The 18,442-nt window shown below is 44.2% G+C and overlaps 1 protein-coding gene across 6 annotated transcripts in view; it reads left to right on the forward strand.

Annotated features, from left to right (window-relative positions):
- The window catches only part of LOC114229714 (acyl-coenzyme A synthetase ACSM1, mitochondrial-like), a 55,000-nt gene extending 36,761 nt beyond the window's left edge, over positions 1-18,239 (forward strand). For all 6 annotated transcript variants that reach the window (XM_054714201.1, XM_054714205.1, XM_054714202.1 and 3 more), the window contains 5 exons: positions 300-401; positions 3,172-3,299; positions 4,280-4,379; positions 6,140-6,259; positions 17,896-18,239. In XM_054714201.1, coding sequence (XP_054570176.1) covers positions 300-401; positions 3,172-3,299; positions 4,280-4,379; positions 6,140-6,259; positions 17,896-17,991 — 546 coding nt within the window. In that variant the 3' untranslated portion in view covers positions 17,992-18,239. The remainder of the gene's footprint in view (positions 1-299; positions 402-3,171; positions 3,300-4,279; positions 4,380-6,139; positions 6,260-17,895) is intronic.
- The last annotated feature ends 203 nt before the right edge of the window (positions 18,240-18,442 follow it).

An 18,442-nucleotide genomic window follows, 5' to 3' on the forward strand; every position in this document is an offset into this window, starting at 1 on the left:
ACAGCCGTGGCGCACAGGACCTGGAGGCGCGCCGGCAGCTCTGTCCACCCTCCGGGCTCTTAGCTTGTCCTGACCCTGTTTTCTAGCTTGAAGACACATGCGGTGTCCACACCAGGAAACAAACACGCCCATGACTTGCTGATTTCAAAGATGTGACAGCTTCATTCTGTTTTCTGACAGGGACCTCCCCATGGTCCCCTCTGGTGTCACACGCATAAGCCAGGCAGAGCTTTGGGGGAGAGGGGAGGGGCAGGAGGGCTGGGAGCCCTGCAGGGGGCCTCACAGACCTCTTGCTCCAGATCATCGACGACAAGGGCAACATCCTGCCGCCCAACACTGAAGGCAACCTTGGCATCAGGATCAAGCCCACCAAGCCCATCGGCCTCTTCATGTTGTATGAGGTGAGGGCACCCCGCCTGCAGCTCCCTGGCCCGAGCACCCCTGCATCGAAAAGCGAGGGGACTCTATTGTGCATCCTGAGACTCCTCCCATCTTCCGTTATGTGCTCCAGTTCAGTGAAGCCAGGTCTAGTTCACGCAAAGCTCACAGCCTTTCCTCTCCTGACCCATGTGGCACTGGGGCGGTAGAGAAGCCGGGCTTCGGAATCATTGGACTTGGGGCTGATGATTAAGAATGCAGGCTTCGGCTGGGTTCACATCCTACCTCCAGTTTACCAACGGGGTATGCGCAAACCTGGTAACTGTTCTGAGCCTCCTGAGACCTCTCTACCCCACTCCTCAGAGAAAAGCACCTGCAGACCATAGGGGTCATGTGTTTCCCCGTGTCACATACATGGCAGAGCTACAGTTCAAACCCATGTCTTTCAGCCCCAGAGCCTAATGGGAAATCCAGGGATCACAGAAACCTGTGATGGGCTCTAAGGAAACCTGCTGAGACTCCCGACCAGATAAAGCCTAGCCCTCCCAGGGTAGTAGAGGCCACTAAGAGGAAATTCTCAGCTTCCAAGATGGGCCATGGAAGGCTGGGCACACCTGAAATGGATCTCAGATTCCATCTCCTTTCTCCAAGAGAACAGCCATCAGAGGCTCTTTAGGTGTCACTGTTGTCATCACTCTGGCCACTAGGCGGCGCTGCTCTTCATGTGATACTATCTACCAACAGTAAAAACCGCTGGCTAAACCAGCTCTTGGTTTCACTGATTTTTTGTATTGATTTTTTAGTCTCTATGTCATTTATTTCTGTTCCAATCTTTATTATTTCCTTCCTTCTCCTTCTCTGTCCTTTTCTTGTTCTCTTTCTAGTTCTTTAAGTTGAAGGGTTAAATAGTTTATTGTTAATTTTTCTTGTTTTTGAGGTAGGTCTGTTGTGCTATGAACTTCCCTCTCAGGACTGCTTTTGCTGTATCTCCGAGATTTTGTGTTGTTGTGTGTTCATATTCATTTGTTTCCAGGAAGGTTTTTAAATTTTTTTCTTGAAGTCATTGGTAACCCATTTTTTGTTTAATAACATGCTACTTATCCTCCATGTGTTTGAATGTTTGGGGTGTTTTCACTGTAGTTGATTTCTAATTTCATTCCACTGTGATATGAAGAGTAGCTTGATAGGATTTTGATCTTCTTGAACTTGTAGAGACTTGTTTGGTGTCCTAACATGTGGTCTATCTTTGTGAATGATCCATGTGCACTTGAGAACAATGTACTATATTCTGCTGCTTTGGGGTGAAATTTCTATAAATGTCAATTACATCCATCTGATCCAGTGTGTTCTTTAGAGTCACTGTATCTTTGTCATGTTTTGTCTGGAAGATCTATCCAGTGAAGTCAGCAGGGTGTTAAAGTCCCCTGCTATGAATGTATTGTTGTCAATCTCTCCTCTAGCAGTTAAAGTCTAGCAGTTTTTAAAATATATTTAAGTGCTCCTGTATTGGGTGTATATATGTTTACCAGGGTTCTATCCCCTTTTTGGATCCATCCCTTTTGCATTATATACTGAAGTGATCTTTGTTGTCTTTTGTGATGGCCTTCACTTTGAAGTCTATTTTGTTGGATATGAGTATTGCTACTCCAGCTATTTTTTTTCCTTTCTATTTGCATGGAAAACTTTTTTTCCATTCCTTCACTCTGATCGTGTGCATGTCTTTTGTTCTGAGGAGGGTCTCTTATAGACAGCATATAGTTGGCTCATGTTTTTGTATCCATTCAGCTATCCTATGCCTTTAGATTGGACCATGTATTTCATTTACATTTAGGGTTATTATTGATAGGTACTTATTTATTGCCATTTTAATTCTGTATGTGTAGGTTTCTCTCTCTGTTTCTCCTTCTCATTACAGCAGTCCCTATAGCATTTCTGGTAATGCTGGCTTGGTGGTGATGTACTCCTTTGGCCTTTTTTTCTTGTCTGGGAAGCTCTTTATTTGACTGTCTATTTTGAATGATAGCCTTGCTGGATACAGTGATCTTGGTCTCAGATCCTTGCTTTCCATTACCTTGAGTACTCCATGCTATTTATTCCCTTCTGGCCTATAGAGTTTCTGATGAGAAATCAGGTGTCAGCCTAATGGGAGCTCCTTTGTAGGTAACAGTTTGCTTTCCTCTTGTTGCCTTTAAGATTCTCCCTTAATCTTTAATTTTTGGCATTTTCATGATGATGTGTCGGGGCATGGGCCTGTTTGGGTTCTTCTTGCTTGGAGTTCTCTGTGCCTTCTGAACTTGTGTGACTTTTTCCTCCACCAGGTTAGAGAAGTTTTCTGCCATTATTTCGTCAAACATTGACCAGCTGGCTCCTGCACGCCCCCTACTGGGGATTGAGCCTGCAACCTGGGCATGTGCCCTGACCAGGAAGTGAACTGGCGTGGGATGACACTCAACCAATTGAGCCACACTTGCCAGGGCCACAAGCTTTCTTTGAGGATAAGATGAGATAGTACTCGGGGAAGAAAATTTATTTAGCAAAAGTTTATTGTCACCTTCCATCTGTTCAGCCACTGTGTTATATTAATCTCAATTGTCAGTGTATTTTGTACATTAATTGACCAGTAGCATGCATTGAGTGTTTTCATGTAAAGCAGATAACCTTAGAGAGGTTAAAAAAGTTGCACAGGTGCCTGATGGAGTGAGAAGCAGGATTCAAACCCAGATCTGAGCCCCAGGTTGCAGCTCAACATCTCTAATCTCACTGCCTTCAAGAAGAGTGCCGTTCTCTCTGCAGAATGACCCCGTGAAGACAGCCAAAGTGGAGTGCGGGGACTTTTACAACACTGGGGACAAAGCAACTATTGACGAAGAGGGCTACATCTGGTTCCTGGGGAGGGACGATGACATCATCAACGCCTCTGGGTAGGTGTGGCTGACCTGGGCCTGGCAGGCTCTAGCTTGCTGCACCATTCCTCAGTGCATTGGGGATGGGACCCGCAGCCTGTTCCTGAATGCAGCCATTTCTACAGGGACCTGGCCTGGGGTATCTGTGCATCTCCCCCAAGATCAAAATAAAGTTCAAGAAGGCCTGGAATTGCAACCACAGGAGACATCGTGCAATTTAAAGGGGATATAGGATTGGGAAGGGAGACCTTGTTTGAGCCCCCATTTGTCCCCATTGGTTGGGGGAAATTATTCTCTGTGTTCCTCCAATGGGACACATGTCACAGAACAACAGCAATAGCAGCTAAGCTCATCGAGTACTTACTGTGTGAAAGTACACTCCTCCTTGCTTTGCTTCACCCAGTAGATGCCATTATTGTGCCTGTTTTACAGATGAGAACACTGAGTCACTGACCAGTGAACTAAGTTGCTGAAAGTTTCCAAGATAGTGCAGGGAGAGGCCCAGATTTGAACCGAGGTAGTGTGGCTCCCGATCTGCTGTCCCTACCGCTTAGGTGATGTAGGGAGAAAAAGTGACACAAGTAACAACTTCCCTTGGATGCATCAGGGAAATTAAGTTTGTTTTACTTTTTAAATTTCTACATGAGATGCTGATGTAGTGAGACAGAATTTCCCTAAAGGTTTAAGACAAAGTTTGAGGCTCCCAAGACTACAGTAAGAGTCCTGCTGGACAGTTCCTGCCCACAGCCCTGGAGGACAGCCTCCCACCCCACCGCTCACCAGAGGCAGTGAGGGGAGGCCCTGGGAGCATCTGAGCTTGCAATGCCCAGGTCTTCACATCCTGGTCCACACAGAGCCTTTTCACAGTCCTCTGGCTCCCGTGAAGGTTGCCCTCTGTACCCAGGGAAGTGTGACTCCCACACATGAGATTGAAGGGCCTGGGTCACTCCTTCCCTGGCATCTGCTCAGAAGCAGAGCAGGAACCATTGGTCCCGTAGGTACCGCATTGGGCCGGCAGAGGTGGAGAACGCCCTGGCAGAGCATCCTGCGGTGGCTGAGTCAGCTGTGGTGAGCAGCCCGGACCCGATCCGAGGGCAGGTGAGGAGGACAGGAGGTCATGGGATCTGCGTGTGAGCACTGGAAGGCTGGTGAAGGGGAATCTTCCAGAGTCGTTGGTATGTGTGTTGCACTTACACTATGTGGGCAGCAGGAGGCACTGTGGCACCATCTGTGACAACCCTGACTAGATACTGGGTGTGCTGGCTCATTTAACCCTCACAACAACCTAATGAGTTAGAGACTCTTACTTATTATACCCTTTTAATAGACAGAGAGACAGCATAAAGAAGTTAAATAACTTGCCCAGATTACACTGTGGTGGAGCCAGGATGGAAATCTGAGCACTCTGTTTCCAATGCATTCATTGGATTTTTTGAGCACCTACTAGGTACAAGGCCTGTGCAATTCAATGGGGACATAAATCCTATATAATAAAAGGCTAATGTGCAAATCAACCTAATGGCGGAACAATCAGTCGCCATGATGTGCACTGAGCACCAGAGGGCAGACGCTCAATGTTGGAGCTTCCCCCTGGTGGTCAGTCCTGGGCTCAAGGCAGGTGAGGGCAGTGGCAGTGGCAGGAATCTCTCCTGCCTCTGTGGAGAGCAGGCCTAAGCTGGCAGTTGGATATCCCCCAAGGGCTCTGGAACTGCCAGAGGGCACAGGTCAGGGTAAGGGACCGCCCCTCAAGTGCACGAATTTCGTGTTTTGGGCCTCTAGTAACAATATAAAAGCAATAAGTTCAGCCCAGCCAATCTGATTCATTGGTTGAGTGTGGACCCAGGAATGAGGTTTGATTCCCAGTCAGGGTGCATGCCAGGTTGTGGGCTAGATCTCCAGTAGGGGGTCTGCAGGAGGCATCAGAGTGATGATTCTGTCTCATCATTGATGTTTATATCTCTCCCCCACCTTTCCTCTCTGAAATCAATAAAAACTTATTTTTTAAAATAGAATCAACAACTACTTAAAATATAAAAACAGTAAGTTCAGTAAGTTACTAACAATTATTAAATGCCCACAGGTTCCAGGCACAGAACTGTACATAAATTAGTGGCAAAAATGGTGATGAAAATAATGATGCTGAGTGTGAGTGTTCCCCCCCACGTCCCGCGTGGTTCAGATTTCAGGTTCAGGGTTCGGGCTGTGGAGAAGGCCGCACGCAAATGAAAGAGACTAGAAAATATTAATTTGGAAATATTGGGGGCCAGGCAGGAGCCCAGCTTAAGAGGAAGAACTCCCCTTTGCTCGGGCCTTTAGATCCCTTTTATTCAGGTTTTGGGATACACCCATAGCCCTTAGGCTCGCAATTCCAATGATAGCCCATCAGTAAGGATTTACATAAGACTAAAGTGTGGAAGTTGCTTCAGCTCTCTTTGTCTCAACTAGACAGTGGGTGCTTGGCTCTGACCTTTCAGAGCTTCAAGGTTGACCAGCCTTCCAGGTTCCTTGTCCACACCTCTCTGCTAGGGAAGACAATGGGTGGCTTCCAACAGCTGAGGATAATAACAAAGTTAAACTAGGTGCATGTTTTGTGTGTACTGGCTCATGGATTCTGAACATAAGGCCACTCCATGGGATGAACCTGCACTCTGCGCATGTCACAGAGAAGGAATTTGAGGTTAAGTGATTTTGCAAGGGAAAGAGTAGAAATTGAAGTATTTGGATTTGAACCTGGTCTTGTCCGTTTCCAAAGGCTCGGTGTCAGCTTGGTTTGCCATTCATTGCACAAACACTTACTACTTAAACCAGGCAACTGGGTGGCACTGACCCTGAGCCCCCGCTCTGGTTCTGCGTTGCAGGTGGTGAAGGCCTTCATTGTCCTGACCCCACAGTTTCTGTCCCATGACCCAGACCAGCTCACCCAGGAGCTGCAGGAGCACGTGAAGTCAGTGACCGCCCCGTACAAGTACCCGAGGAAGGTGAGTGGGGCCCATGCTCGTGCCCTTCTGAGCTCCGCTGCCCCAAGTCTGGTCGGGTGGCCGGGAGAGGCTGGAACTGAACATAGAACGAGCATTTTTCTCTGCAGAAGAAGCAATTGGGCTTAGGGGTGGATGCAGCCAACTGAATGGGATGGAATCTTTGTTCTGGGTGGGAATCCCCAAAATGTGCTGCACATTACCCTGAGGGCAAAAAAATCAGACCAGTGCCCAAAGCTACCCAAGGAGGGTATTTCACATCTTTCAAAATTTGAAAAAGACATCCAAGTCAGCCACTTTCTAACTATTCTTAAGCGTGATTCATACTAAGAAATACATTCGATATTGCCCCTCAGTACTTATGTACACAACAAACGAATGTTAACAAAATTATATATATCCTTAAAATACATAGTTCATTCTTTTTTTAGATACAAAATAATTAGCCCTTTTTATGCAATAAACATTAATATTTCAAGAAAAACTATTTTAAATATAATGTTACATGTAATAAACAATATTTCAAGGAAAACAATCCTACCTAAAAAATAGTAATATGCAAATTGACCACACCTCCACTATGCCCAAACCACGCCCACCAGCCAATCAGGATGAGTATGCAAATCAACCCAACCAAGATGGCGGTTAATTTGCATACATAGGCGCCCTGAGCGGACCCTCTGCGATGGATCGCAGGGAGCTGGGTGTCTGCTCTGGCACCAGGCTGAAATCCTCTGCTGGAGGCTTTTGGCAGACCCCCTGCAATCGATCGCAGGGAGCTGGGGGTTGCTTCAGCCTGGTGCAGGAGTGGACCCTCTGCGATCGATCGCAGGGAGCTGGGTGTCTGCTCTGGCACCAGGCTGAAAGCCTCTGGCGGAGGCTTTTTGCCTGGTGCTGGAGCAGACCCCCTGCAATCAATCGCAGGGAGCTGGGGGTTGCTTCAGCCTGGTGCAAGAGTGGACCCCCTGCTATCAATCGCCTGGGCAGGGAGCTGGGGGTCTGCTTTTGGCCTGTGCAGGAGCGGACCCCCTGTGATTGATTGCAAGGAGCTGGGGGTCTGCTCCTGCCCAAGAGGCTTTCGGTCTGGGCAGGCCTGGGCAGGGGCTGAGCCGGTGATCAGAGGGAGCTGGAGGGGCCTGCCCAGGCCTAAAGCTTCGGCAAGAGACTTTAGTCCTGGGCAGGGCCCAGCCCTCGATTGGTGTGAACTATAGAGGAAACAACTTTTCTGACTGCGCATTGGCTAAGCTTCCTGTATGCTACTGGTAATATTCTTAGTAACGTGGGTAATAAGAATCCAAAAAGGTGATCTAGGATTTTTCCACCACACTTCTGGAGAAAAAAATGAAGGTCCGCTGCTGGAGGGCTAAGGAATGTCATATCCTGCCCTAGCCGGTTTGACTCAGTGGATAATGCCTCGGCCTGCAGACAGCAGGGTCTGGGTTCAATTCTGATCAAGGGTATGTACCTAGGTTGCAGGCTCCTCCCTGGCCGGGGCCCGGATCAGGGCTCATGGAGGAGGCAACCAATCAAAGTGTTCCTCTCACTTTGATGTTTCTCTCTGTCTTTCCCTTTCTCTTCCACATTCTCTAAAAGTCAATGGAAACATATCCTCAGGTGAGGATAAAAAATAAAGAAATGCATAGCCTATGAAAGATACATCTTGAAAATGCCTAAAGAAAGTTGTCATTTTTTCTTGGTGAAGGGACTGGAGTCCATGTTGATGAAAACACTTTGGTGGCTGTGGTGACTGGCAGTGACTGCAACAGTGGGGTGATGGGGCTGCTGCCTTCCCCTGATCAGCCCGGTTGCCTCCCACAAAGGGAGGCCAGACTGCAGCTTAGGCCCGCTCCCCGTGGGGCACGGGCCTAAGCCATCAGTAGGACATCCCCTGAGGGCTCCCAGTATGTGAGAGGGGGCAGGTTGGGCTGAAGGACCCCTGACCCCCAGTGCATGAATTTCATGCACCGGTTCTCTAGTTTTAAATATAATATATTACATGCAATAAACATTAATATTTCAAGAGAAAAATGATTTAAAATATAATAATACTAGAGGCCCGTTGCACGAAGAGATTCATGCAATAGGCCTTCCATCCCTTGGCTTCCAGCACCAGTTTTCCTCTGGCACTGGGACCCAGGCTTGCACTCCAGCTGGAGTCTGCGGCCTTTGCTGCACATTCTGGCCAGAATCTGCCTTCTTCATCTTTGCTACATGCTCCAGCCAGAGTCTGCTGCCTTCGTCTTCACTGCAGAATCCAGCTGGAGTCTGCCATCTTAGCTGCAGATTCAGGCTGTAGTCTGTAGTCTAAGTCTTCACTGTGGCCAGAATGTTGCTCCTGTAGATCCCTTCGCCCCCCGCCCTCCCTCTCATAACAGGCGTCCTGCCCCGCCCAGCCACTCTGCGCCTAGAACAGCTGAGCAGCCGCCATCTTTATCCTTCTAATTTGCGTATTCCCTCCTGATTGGCAGGTGAGCATAGCAGAGTGATGGTTAATTTGCATGTTTCTCTTTTATTAGTGTAGATTACCAAAACTGTACTAATATAGTATAATATCACAAAGCTTGTAGGAAATATTAAAAATCTGCAAATAACAGGATTACTACTATTATATTCTAAAAATTATTTTCCTCTAGCTCTATTTTTGTTCATCAGTTTATGTTGTTCATTATATTCCACAAATGAGTGAGTTCATGTGATATTTATCTTTCTCTGACTGGCTTATTTCCCTTAGCATAATACTCTCCAGGTCCATCTATGCTGTGGCAAATGATAAAAGTTCCTTATTTTTTATAGCAGGGTAGTATTCCATTGTGTAGATGTACCATCATTTTTTAATCCACTCATCTGCTGATGGGCACTTAGGCTGTTTCCAAATCTTAGCTATTGTAAATTGTGCTGCTATGAACATAGGGGTGCATACATCCTTTCTGACTGGTGTTTCTGATTTCTTAGGATATATTTCTAGATGTGGGATTACTGGGTCAAATGGGAGTTCCATTTTTAATTTTTTGAGGAAACTCCATAGTGGCTATACCAGTCTGCATCAGCAGACTGCACCAGGATTCCTTTTACTCCTGATCCTCGCCAGCATTTGCCATTTGTTGATTTGTTGATGATAGCCATTCTGACAGGTGTGAGATGGTACCACATTGTCGTTTTGATTTGCATCTCTTGGATGATTAGTGACTTTGAGCATGTTTTCATGTGTCTCTTGGCCTTCTGTATGTGCTCTTTTGAAATTGTCTATTTAGGTCCTTTGCCCACTTTTTGATTGGATTGTTTATCTTCCTTTTGTTAAGTTGTATGAGTTCCCTATAAATGTTGGAGATTAAACCCTTACCTGAGAAAGCATTGGCAAATGTGTTTTCTCATGCAGTGGGCTCTCTTGTTGTTTTGTTGATGGTTTCTTTTACTGTGCAAAGCTTTTTATTTTGATATAGTCCCATTTGTTTATTTTCTCCTCAGTTTCCATTACCTATTGGTAAAGATATTGCTACAGCATAGGTCTGATATTTTGCTTCCTATGGATTCTCTAAGATTTTTATGGTTTGCCTTCTTACATTTAAGTCCGTTATCCATTTTGAGTTTATTTTGTGTATGGTGTAAGTTGTTGGTTTAGTTTCATTTTTTGGATGAATTATTCCAATTATCCCAACACCATTTATTGAAGAGACTGTCTTGACTCCATTCTATGCTCTTCTTTCCGTTGTCATTATAGCTTGGGTTGATTTCTGGGTTCTTTGTTCAGTTCCATTGTACTATATGTCTGTTCTTGTGCCAGTACCAGGAAGTTTTGAGAACAGTGTCTTTGTAATATAGCTTGATATTTGGTATTGTGATCCCTCCAACTTTGTTCTTCTTCCTCAGGATTGCTGAGGCTTTCAGAGTCTTTTATTTTTTATCCGCTATGAATTTTTGGAGAATTTGTTCAAGACCTGTTAAATATTCCATTGGTATCTTAATGGGGATTGCATGGAATCTATAGATTGCTTTGGGTAGTATGGACTTTTAAAAAATATATATTTTATTTATTTTTTACAGAGAGGAAGGGAGAGGGATACAGAGTTAGAAACAGTGATGAGAAAGAAACATCGATCAGCTGCCTCCTGCACACTCCCTATTGGGGATGTGCCCACAACCAAGGTACATGCCCTTGACTGGAATCGAACCTGGGACCCTTCAGTCCGTAGGCCAACGCTCTATTCTCTGAGCCAAACCAGTTAGGGCAATGGATAATTTAATGATGTTGATTCTATCAATCCATGAACATGGTATATTTTTCCACTTGTTTATGTCTTCCTCTAGGTCTTTTTTCAATGTTCTGTAGTTTTCTGAGTACAGGTCTTTTACCTTGTTAGTTAAGTTTATTCCTAGGCATCTAAATTTTTTTTTATTGCAATGGTAAATGGGATTGTTTTTTTAGTTTCTCTTTCTGTGAGTTCATTATCCTATATAATAAAAAGGCTAATATGCAAATTGATCGAATGGCAGAACAACCAGTCACTATGATGTGCACTGATCACCAGGGGACAGACCTTCAATGCAGGAGCACTGCTCAGCCTGAAGCCAGGCTCATGGCTGGCAAGTGCAGCGGCCTCTTCCACCTCTGCAGTAGTGCTAAGGATGTCTTACTGCCAGCCTAGGCCTGTTCCCCATGGTGAGCGGGGCCTAACCCATCAGTTGGACATCCCCCAAGGGTTCCTGGACTGCAAGAGGGCACAGGCCAGGCTGAGGGACACCCTCAAGTGCATGAATTTTGTGCTCAGGCCTCTTGTTGGTGTATAAAAAAGCCATAGATTTCTGGGTGTTAACTTTGTATCCTGCTACATTGCCAAATTCATTTATTAAGTCATGTAGTTTTTTTGATGGCATCTTTAGGTTTTTCTATGTACAATATTATATCATCTGCAAATAATGACAGTTTTACTTCTTCTTTTCCAATTTGGATACCATTTATTTCTTCTTCTTGTCAGATCACTATGGCTAGCACTTCCAGTACTATGTCAAACAGGAGTGGTGCAAGTGGGCATCCCTGTCTTGTTCCTGTTCTTAGGGGAAATGGTTTTAATTTTTGCCCATCGAGTATGATGTTTGTTGTTTGTTTGTCATATATGCCTTTATCATGTTGAGATATGCTCCCTCTATTCCCACTTTGCTGAGAGTTTTTATAAAAAAATGGGCTTTGGATTTTGTCCAATGCTTTTTCTGCATCTATTGATACGATCATGTAATATTTGTTTTTCAATTTGTTTATATGATGTATCACATTTATTGATTTGCCAATATTATACCAGCCTTGTAACCCTGGAATAAATCCCACTTGATCCTGGTTTATGATCTTTTTAATATATTGCTGGATGCTATTTGCTAATATTTTGTTGAGGATTTTAGCATCCATGTTTATCAGGAAAGTTGGCCTGTAATTCTCTTTCTTTTAGTGTCTTTATCTGGTTTTGGAATTAGGATAATGGGCCTCATAAAAAGAGTTTGGAAGTGTTCCTTCCTCTTGGATTTTCTGAAATAGTTTGAGTAGTCTAAGTGTTAGGTGTTCTTTGAATGTTAGATAAAACTCCTCTGTAAAGCCATCCTGCCCCGGGCTTTTGTTTGTGGGAGTATTTTTATTATTGCTTCAATTTCATCAGTTGTTATTGGCCTATCTGGGTATTTTGAATCTTCCTGATTTAGCTTTGGGAGATTGTATTTTTCTAGGAATTTGTCTATTTCATCCACATTGTCCAGCTTGTTGGCATATAGTTTTTCATGGTATTTTCTTACAATCCTTTGTATTTCTGTGGTGTCAGTGGTTACTTCTCCACTTTCGTTTCTGATTTTATTTATTTGGGTTCTCTCTCCTTGTTTTTTGATGAGTCTGGCTAATAGTTTATCAATGTTGTTTATCCTTTCAAAGAACCAGCTCTTGGTTTCATTGATTTTTTGTATTTTTTATTTTTAGTCTCTATGTTATTTATTTTTGCTCTAATCCTTATTATTTCCTTCCTTCTACTTACTCTGGGCTTTTCTTGTTGTTCTCTTTCTAGTTCTTTAAGTTGAAGGTTTAAGTAGTTTATTGCTGATTTTTTCCTGTTTTTTTGAGGTATGCCTGTAGTGTTATGAACTTCCCTCTCAGGACTGCTTTTGCTGTCCCAGAGATTTGTGGTTGTTTGTGTTCATTTTCATTTGTTTCTAGGAAGTTGCTGATTTCTTTCTTGATCTCATTGGTAACCCATTCTTTGTTTAATAACATGGTATTTAGCCTCCATGTGTTTCAATGTTTTGGGGTGTTTTTATTGTAGTTGATTTTTAATTTCATTATACTGTGATATGAGAAGATGCTTGGTAGGATTTCAATCTTGTTGAACTTGTAGAAATTTGTTTTGTGTCCCAGCCTGTGGCCTATCTTTGTGAATGATCCATGTGCACTTGAGAAAAATGCACTATATTCTGCTGCTTTGGGGTGAAATGTTCTATAAATGTCAAATCCATCTGATCCAGTGTATTCTTTAGAATCTCTGTTACTTGTTAAGTTTTTGTCTGGAAGATCTATCCAGTTAAGCAGAGGGGTGTTAAACTCCACTGCTATGACTATATTGTTGTCAATCTCTCTGTTAAAGTCCTCTGGAATTATTTATAGAAGTAGATGTAGATGTAGATGTAGATGTAGATATAGCTATAGATATAGATATAGATATAGATATAGATATAGATATAGATATAGATATAGATATAGATATAGATATAGATATTTAGGTGTTCCTATATTGGGTGCATTGATGTTTACCAGCATTCTAATCTCTTGTTGGATCCATCTTTTAGTATTATGTAGTGATCTTTGCTGTCTCTTGTGATGACCTTCATTTTGAAGTCTATTTTGTCAGATATGAATATTGCTACTCCAGCTTTTTATTCTTTTCCACTTGCATGGAAAATTTTTTTTCCATCTCTTCACTCTCATCCTGTATGTGTCTTTTGTTTTGAGAAGGGTCTTTTGTAGACAGTATATAGTAGGGTCATGTTTTTGTATCCATTCAGCTACCCTATGCCTTTTTAAAAATAAATATATATTGATTGATTTCATAGAGGAAGGGAGAGGGAGAGATAGAAACATCAATGATGAGAGAGAATCATTGATTGGCTGCCTCCTGCACGATCCCTACTGGGGATTTACCTACAATTCCCGGGCATGTGCCCTGACTGGGAATCGAACCATGACCTCCTGGTTCATTGGTGAATGCTCAACCACTAAGCCATGCCAGCCAGGCCCCTACACCTTTTGATTGAAGCATTTTAATGCATTTTCATTTAGGGTTATTATTGATATGTACCTTTTTATTGCCAGTTTAATTCTGTATGGCTGGGTATCTCTTTTTCTTCTTCTCATTACAGCAATCCCTTTAGCATTTTTTGTAATGCTGGTTGGGTGATGATGTAGCCTTTAGCCTTTTTTTTTTTGGTCTGGGAATCTCTGTATTTGACCATGTATTTTGAATGATAGCCTTGCTGGATATAGTAATCTTGGTCTCAGATCCTTGCTTTCCATTACCTTGAGTACTTCATGCCATTCCCGTCTGGCCTGTGCAGTTTCTGATGAGAAATCAGGTGTCAGCCTTATGGAAACTCCTTTTTATGTAACAGTTTTCTTTTCTCTTGCTGCCTTTAAGATTCTCTCTTGGTCTTTAATTTTTGGCATTTTAATGATGATGTCTGGCCATGGGCCTGTTTGGGTTCTTCTTGTTTGGGGTTCTCTGTGCTTCCTGAACTTGTGTGACTTTTTCCTTTTCCAGGTTAGGGAAGTTTTCTGCCATTATTTTTTGAAACATGTTTTCTATGCCTTTCTCCCTTTCTGCCTCTTCTGGCACACCTGCTATTGTAATATTGTTATGTTTCAAGTTCTCCCATAGCTCCCTTAAGCTGTCCTCCTTTTTTTTTTTTTAATGGTTTTTCTTTTTGGTTCTGTGATTGAGTGATATTTTCAACTCTGTCTTCTAATTCATTGATTTGATCCTCAGCTTCCCCTAATCTTCTTTGTATTCCTTCCAATGTGTTCTTTATTTGTGTTATGTCATTCTTTATCTCAGACTGTTCTTTTTTCATAGTTACTATATCTTTTTTCATGCTGTTGAGCATTTTTACCATAATTACTCTGAACCCTGATTCAGATAAATTTCTTATCTCTGCTTCATTTATGTCTTGTGGAGAATTCTCTAATTTTTTTATTTGGGGGTTGTTTCTTTGTCTCCTCATTTTGACTGTCTGTTTGGATTTGTTATTATGTATTAGGTTGATTGTCTACACCTCTCAATCTCTAGTGCAGGACAGTGTTAAAGTCTGTTTCAGACTAATTAGATCAGCCTCCAGACTGATAGGATTCCAACTTGAATTGTCCCCAGGCAATTGTTGGCAGGTGTGGCAAGAGTTTTTTCACCTGGTGGGGTAGTTGCTTCTGCCTGGAGGCTAATTGGTACTTTTAATCTCTAAAGTGGCCTCAGGGCAAGGTATTTTCCAATAGGGTGTATCAACTGTCTCTCCCCAGGCAAGTCAAATGTCTATGTGGGGAAGATGTTCCCTTGAGGGAATGACTGAGACCAGGAAACTTGGGGTGTCTGCCTTCTGAGCTCTGTCCCCTGAGTTGCCAGTCCTGGTTTTGCTCTCACAGCTCCAGTCTACTTCACCCTCCCTCTGCCGGAGCACAAGGTGGGTGGCTCCACAGGGAATATAGTGTGTTGGCCCTTTAAGAGGGTGCCTTAATTTTCAGCTCTTACTCCCTGGTAGATAGCAGCCCACTGCTTTTCACAACCAGTTGTTATGTGGGTACCCTCCTCAGTTTAGGTGGGGAACTCAGCTTGGGGTTAGACCCCAGAGTTCTCAGTGGCACTCCCCACAGCTGAGATATCTCTCCAGGACTTCAGTTGCTGTCCTTGGGCGTCCAGCCAGCCCTTTCCCACCTCTGCCCCTCCTACAAGTCTCTATGCAGTCTCAACTTTTGGTACTCGGACATCAGCGTTCTCTCCTGCGAGTTTTCTGTTGATTATTCAGGAACTTCTTCTGTATTTTAGTTGTAATACCAGTTTGTTCCTGGGAGCATGTCTGTGCAGGATCCACTTCCTATGCCACCTTTTTATTGTTGTTGTTATTATTATTATTAATTTTTAAATGTATATTTCTTTATTGATTTCAGAGAGGAAGGGAGAAGGAGAGAGATCTAGAAACATTAATGATGAGAGAGAATCATTGATCGGCTGCCTCCTGCACACCCCCACTGGGGACTGAGCCCACAACCCAGGCATGTGACCCTGGCTGGAATCAAACCTGGGACCCTTCAGTCCGCAGGCTGACACCTCATCCACTAAGCCAAGCCAGTTAGGGCCTCTGCCGCCATTTTATATCTCATCTGTGGCAGTTCATTCTTATTCTTTATATTCTACTGCATTTGTTTTCTGTTTACATCTTTAGTTATTGTCAATCCTCACTTGAGGATATTTTTTCCATTGATTTTTAAAGAGAGTGTAAGGAAGGGAGGGACAGAGAGAGGGAGAGAGAGAGAGAGAAGCATTGATGTAGAGAGAAATATCAATTGGGTGCCTCATGAACACACTCCAACTGGGGCCTGGGATGGAAACTGCAATCCAGGTACGTGCCCTTGATCTGGAATCACACCCACGACAGTTTGCTTTGTGGGCCGACGCTCCAACCACTGAGAAAGACTGGCCAGAGCTGCATTTGTACATTAGAGAAATTATAAAATTATTTGTAAAATGTAATATTATCTTGTAATTTTTAATGATGTAGATTTTTATTTTTAATATAGAGGTACCACAATATATTATTAAGACAAAAAGCAGGCTATGAGAGAATATACATAATATTATTGTATTTGTTTACAAACAAAGTTTGAAAGGATACGTATGCCAACAAGTGAACATTTCCTACATTGTCTGAATGTTTATAGTCAGTGCATGTTGTAAAGCTGTGTAGCTAACAGTTACTGAATATTTACGTCACGTGCCAGGCCCTGGATTCGATGCTTCACGTGCATTCTTATTTCATTTAATCCTCTCCGCAGCCTGAGAGGGTCTAACCATGTATTTTACGGAGTTGAAATTGAGGCTCAGAGAATAGAGTTAATCCAGGCAGAGCTGGACCTCAACCCACGTGTCTCTAACAGCAGCAGCGTTCGTGCTTTAATGTTAGTCTCTGCTGCCTCCTGGAGAGTAGAATAGGGGATGCCTACCAGTTAGGACGTGCTAGATCAGTGGTTCCCAACCATTTTGGGCCATGCCCCATCTAAGCATCTCTAAAATCCCGAGGCCCCCCTTGTGACATATACTTTCAAAAAGTGAACTCCTATTCATGTGGAGGAAGCCTAAAAGGCCATTAACTTGCTCTAAACAAGCTTCCAAAGAACATGGCATCCATGACAGAGAAAAATAAAAGAATGAAAGGACAGTTGAAGTACTGAAGAAAAAATCACTAAGAAATTGTTAAAAAATAATGATAATATGAAGTGATATGAAAAAATAGTAAATAACGTTTTAAAACATATAATGGAGAATTGAAGTACATAATATGTCACAATATATATTTATACTAGATGCCAGGTGCATGAAAGTTCATGCACTGGAGGTGGGATCCCTCATCCTGGCCTGTCCCCTCTCACAGTCTGGGAGCCCTTAGGGGCAAGAGTCCACCCAGAAATCAGGGGAAGGTGATGCCCCCATCACACCTCTGCTGCTGCCAGCAGTGCAAGCCTTGGCCAGCCCTGGTTACCTGAGACTTGGCTGGCCCTGGATGTTTGGGTAGCCGCCATCTCAGGCTTGCCTGTGCCTCGGGCCGGCCATGGACACCATCATCTTTTGGCTGTGGATGCTGCCATCTTTAAGGGCGTGGCAGTCAATTAGCATGTTTCCTGCTTATTGGCTGTGGGTGCCACCATCTTTGAGGGCAGGGCAGTCAATTAGCATATTCCCTCCTATTGGCTGTGGGCGCCACCAACTTTGAGGGCGGGACAGTCAATTAGCATATGCCCTCCTTATTGGCTGTGGGCACCGCCATCTTTGTGATGGTGTGAGGGTCAGTTAGCATTTTCACCTTTATTAGATAGGATTCTGTATATGAGGCCCCTAGAACCATAAGAAATGGGAAAAATTCACTGTTGATAACTCATTCTCAAATTGCTCCCCTGAAAAATCAAATTGACCCCATGTGGGGTGTGTGCCCCATGTTGGACACCGCTTGGCTAGTTGTTATTGTAACAAACAACCCCACTGCCACATGGCTTATTGTAAGAAAGGCTCATGCCACATGCCCATCCTGGTCGCCTGGGACCAGGATAGAGAAGCAGCCACCACGTAGGTACCTGCCAGGTGCTATCAGAGATGGACAGAGAGGGTGGCCAGGCTCAGAGGTTCCGACTCTCCTGTGAGAGGTGGCATGCTTCCCTCCACCACATTTCATTGGTCAGAGCACGTCACAGGCTGCAGCAGCTTCAGGGGGTCAGGAAGAGGACCTGACGTACTTGGCCCCCACCATTGAGGCCACCACCTGCTGCAGCCTGTTTGGGGGACATGCAGGGTGAAGAGAGGAGTGGGGACGGGTAGGAAGTGACAGCAGGACTCAGGATGGTTTGCTTTCTCCTCACCCAGGTGGAGTTTGTCCCTGAGCTGCCCAAAACCGTCACTGGCAAGATCAAACGGAGTGAACTTCGGGAAAAGGAGTTCGGTCAGATGCAACCGCAGTAAATTCAGCATCCTTCTGAGTGTGACCTTGGGCACACGCCTGGCTGCCGTGGTGCCCCCACATGGCTGGGCGAGGTGGGGGTGCTGAGGGCTGATTGGGAAAGGCCCAGGACTGCCAGCATTCCCACATTTCTGTTCTTTTAAGTTCACATCAGTCACTACCCTGCCTCCAAGGCTCTTGTTCCTTTGGATTGCCCAGGCTGGTGCTCAAATTGGGGCTGAAGATAATAAAGTGCTGACATCGACATCAAGGGTGATCCTGCGTTGTGCATTCATCATGTACATGAACCTGTGGTACATGCGGTCCCTCTTGCCCTCCCCCCTCCCCTTAGAGAGAGCACAGGACCTGGTTCTCCCTCCTTTTGCCTCCCGCACACAACCCAGTTTTCCCATGTGGCCCTGCACGTCCAGTAGATGTCCAGGACTCAGAGTTCTGGGAGTGATGCTCTGAGCA

This window comes from Eptesicus fuscus, chromosome 4 (assembly GCF_027574615.1).
Source record: "Eptesicus fuscus isolate TK198812 chromosome 4, DD_ASM_mEF_20220401, whole genome shotgun sequence".
Taxonomy (NCBI): domain Eukaryota; kingdom Metazoa; phylum Chordata; class Mammalia; order Chiroptera; family Vespertilionidae; genus Eptesicus; species Eptesicus fuscus.